Here is a 3,818-nt window from a genome sequence, read left to right as displayed (position 1 = left end):
TACATACCAAGTTCTTCCAGTGTTCAGAAAGCGTAATATAGTTGCATTCATTTGTGAATAAGAAAAATTAACCTACTGTCTGTAGTTGTCTTGTAAGCATATCATGCTTGTAAAGCCTGTATAGAAAGAACAGTAAACGCCTGTAATTGTGTAACATGCTGATAACTTTTTCCCGCAAACAAGAACGAATGATGATGACATTTGTAAGAACAGTACTCAAGCAACATGTCACAACTAATTTTTGGATTCTCTTGTTTCTATTGAACACTTCACAAATAATAATCTTATTCAGCCTGCATGATCATCACTGTATCAGTATTCTCATTTTCTTTTGACATTCGATCCCATCTAGGAAATGTGACATTTGTACACATGTAACATGACTCGCTTTCTTCCGATCTGAATATTACAAAAGGCAAAAACTTGTGTATACAACTATGGTACTATCTATTTGTTCATTTACTGAGAACGAACAGCACACTCAGATGCAGCATTGGGTCCCCCGTCCTGCTCAGCTCCCATCATGACTCTTCCTTCGCCTCCCTGTCAATTGGCAACTCTCTGATAAGTTCCGGTTCTGAAAAACACATGTTCGTTCAATCAGGATATATAATAGTTTCATATACACTACAAGAGAGTGGATCATGTTACTTATGCTGTTCACTCTGATTTACAGCATATCCATCCAAGTCACTCATACTGTACTATTACATGTACTATTGCAGTTACTTATGTATGCCAGAATTAGCACCATGAACGTGCATAGGTGGGTGTCTTACCATTAGAGCCTCTGTTCCATAGTACCTCGGAGTCAATTGTGGTGAGATTTTGATCATCAAGCCTCTTCCATGTCTTGATAGACTTCACTCCTTGCCACTCACCGCTCTCTGTCTTCTCAAGCTGCACAGACACCACCCTTGCTCTCCTTGACCACCCTGCCTTCCCATACGCATGGTAACCGAACCCACCAGAGTAGCACAGCTGAATGCCAGTGAGCTTCCCACAGAAATCATTTACGTGATCATGTCCTATAAAGGCGGCCTTCACATCTCCAGCTTCCACCATGGTGGTAAAAAAGCCGGAGTTGATCCATGGTGAGCTGATACCCTCCTGCTTTACTCCAGTGAAACTGGATGCCGTAAAGCTGTTGAACTCCGGCAATGGGATGTGGAAGTAAGCAAGGCTCGGTGCTGGTTCCTTCTGTGTGGGCTGTTCACTGGTATATTTTTTCTGCATTTTATTAGAAGTTCCATTATTCCAGCATAATAGAATAGGTCCATAGGTAGAAACCAAAATGTGCCTATCGTACAGGAATTAGTGTCATCACCTAACATTTTGGTAGTTCTATCTTTCTACATATAATCCGAGTCAGCAAAGCATTTAGAAAACACCACATGGGACATGTTGTAATAAGCAAAAAAAAAAAAAGCAGCACTTAGAAACCACTAGTTCTGGGAAGCGAACTATGCACCAGCAGACACATACATCATCTATTTTGAATTAGCATGAACTTCCGTACTCGAGATTTCACCATAATCAGCGATTGCAGAATATGTGGCAAGCATGGGTTACTTTCAAGTTTCAGTTAGTTTGCTTAACTCAGTTGAGTGTTTCGCCAAAGCATTGTTCCGACATTGAAAAAGATGGCCCAAAGAGAAAAGCAACAATAAATTCGCAAGCAAACATGGTACAAATCGTTCACCTGGAGATTTGCAGAGGTTTGCCGGAACCAAGCTTGCTGTGAATCCTTGATCCAACCATAACCGGGAATCCACCATACGGTAGAGTAGTCACCACTGTCAAGGAAATAAAGGTTGAGCACAGATTTGTTAGCCAGCAGGGTTCCTTCAACCCCACTAACTTCCAGATTGTAATTTCCATAGCCATCGATCTCTACTCCTTCTGGATTGAAGCGTGAAAGGGTGTTCTTCATTCCTACAAGGTGGCGCATCACACCTTCTCGCGACAGTGTGCCCTCCTGGTCATGGTTACCGAGGATAGCAGCCCAAGGGAGTTTCATGGCAATGGCTGGAGCAATCGCCGCATCCATCGAGCTGGCCGCGTCGGTTGAGTCCGCGCCGAAAATGTTATCACCTGCCCAGGGAACACCGAAGATAAAACTTTACTGCCCTGCTCCGATTTAAAGCAAATGTATCAATGCACAATCACCATGGCTGACTGCAAATGTGCTGTCCAACAATTTTACGTTTCCAATGGTAGCACAGTCTAAAAACAAGTTCATCAGAATGCTGTTTTTGTCCAGCACAGTTGTGTGTGCGCATACATATGCATGTCACTGTTTCTAAAAATACAAAATAAAAATCGGTTTGCTAAAATTGCAGCATTGGTAACATTTGCAAGGTTGCCTGTAAAACAACACGGCGAAAACAAGAACAGTATCCTAGGCATGACAAGCATGTCCTACTTCTTTGTCCTGGGGCCTAGACCTTGACAATTAGTTTCCTTCTCGATTTTAAAGTTTGTATTTTCTTATATTAGATAAAACATAGAGGTTTTCTTTACAAATTATGCGGTCCATTCTAAGTAAGCTCGATGAGTCACTGTATTAGGGAATAATTTTAGTACTTTCTTAATTTACATGTGAAATGGTACTTGGGATCTCTTAAGTGCTTTTTTCTTACAACGTAACCATAGGGAAAAATCCCTACGGTCTAGATTTTCTATTTATTTATAAAACAGCGAGACCTCACAAGTGCTTTCGGCAAGCAAAATGTCTGTAGAGTAGTAGATGAATATTATATGTGGATTTGAGATTCAGTTGCTCCATTCTGCAAGAAGCACTTAATTTTTGTAGACAATTTCCCCCCATATTGCCATCTTTTGGACCAATGGATGAACTCAACTGGGGCTTTATTGATTGAGTGACTGGGCATGACCAGAATTACCCAACCTGCAGGTCTGAAGAACGAGCTGCACTGAAAGTGTAGAAACAATCTGAGGGGAAGTGTAGAAACCAAAGCCTGCCATTTCATCATTTCTAAACAGCTTAATTGGAAATTGGGGGAATTGGTGACAGTAGACAGTCGTTAATCAATAACAGAGCATGGAGGATCGGGGGAGAAGATGGGCGGGGACGGGATGAAGAAGGGGTGTCGGACCTGTGAAGACGACGAGGTCAGGGTCCTCGGCGCGGATGACGCGGTAGAGGAAGGCGGTGGTGTTGAGGTCGGAGCAGCCGCGCTGCTGCGCCGGGGAATATTCAGCTGGGATACCGTGCGCCGCCTCTGAGAAATAATAAAGGACGCCACAGCGTAGTGCACGGGCGCATGGCCGGTAAATCCGCGCGAAGCACGCGCCGTGCTGCCGAATCGAATCCACACATGCACCTCGCCCGCGCAATTAAACTGCCTTTTTCCTCCCTCCACCGCGCGTACCTACAGCTGGCAACAGCTAGCGGAGCTGAGAGCAGCATGCACGTCACACCACTCCACGCCATGAATTAATTCCCTTCATTCAATTCATTGTTCAGCAGCGCGTGCGCGTCTTTGCCCCGCGCGCGTCATCGATTCCTTCGCCCTAAAAACAAAGCAAAATTAACCCACAATCAAGTGGAATCCACCGAATTTAATTAGGCAGCCAGCCAGCCAATTGCTTGGTTCGCCCAGACGTACTCCTCGCTACTCGTATTGTATTTAATTTCCTTCCGTCGCGAAATACTACTCTTTTCCTTACGCGTGCGTGCTAGCCAATACAGTACAATACGTACGGAGAACCAACCTGTGGTTGGATGGTTAGGGCGGCCGTGTGAGGGCTAGTGGCTGCGGGGCGAGCTTCGGGACCTTGTGCTATGCGGCGGC

At 44.5% G+C, this 3,818-nt stretch overlaps 1 protein-coding gene across 1 annotated transcript; it reads right to left on the bottom strand.

Annotated features, from left to right (window-relative positions):
• Window positions 1–228: 228 nt before the first annotated feature.
• On the bottom strand, window positions 229–3,457 carry LOC127304287 (probable inactive purple acid phosphatase 29). Its single transcript, XM_051334978.1, has 5 exons — window positions 3,370–3,457; window positions 3,120–3,245; window positions 1,703–2,094; window positions 780–1,230; window positions 229–577 (listed from the first exon to the last, which is right to left on the bottom strand). The coding sequence occupies exons 1-5, from the start codon at window positions 3,455–3,457 to the stop codon at window positions 522–524; spliced, it is 1,113 nt and encodes a 370-aa protein (XP_051190938.1). The 3' UTR covers window positions 229–521.
• Window positions 3,458–3,818: the final 361 nt, after the last annotated feature.

The sequence above is a fragment of the Lolium perenne genome, chromosome 5 (assembly GCF_019359855.2).
Source record: "Lolium perenne isolate Kyuss_39 chromosome 5, Kyuss_2.0, whole genome shotgun sequence".
NCBI classification, from domain to species: domain Eukaryota; kingdom Viridiplantae; phylum Streptophyta; class Magnoliopsida; order Poales; family Poaceae; genus Lolium; species Lolium perenne.
The sequence above is the reverse complement of the archived record's forward strand: the minus strand, read 5'-3'. Positions and strand labels throughout refer to the sequence as shown.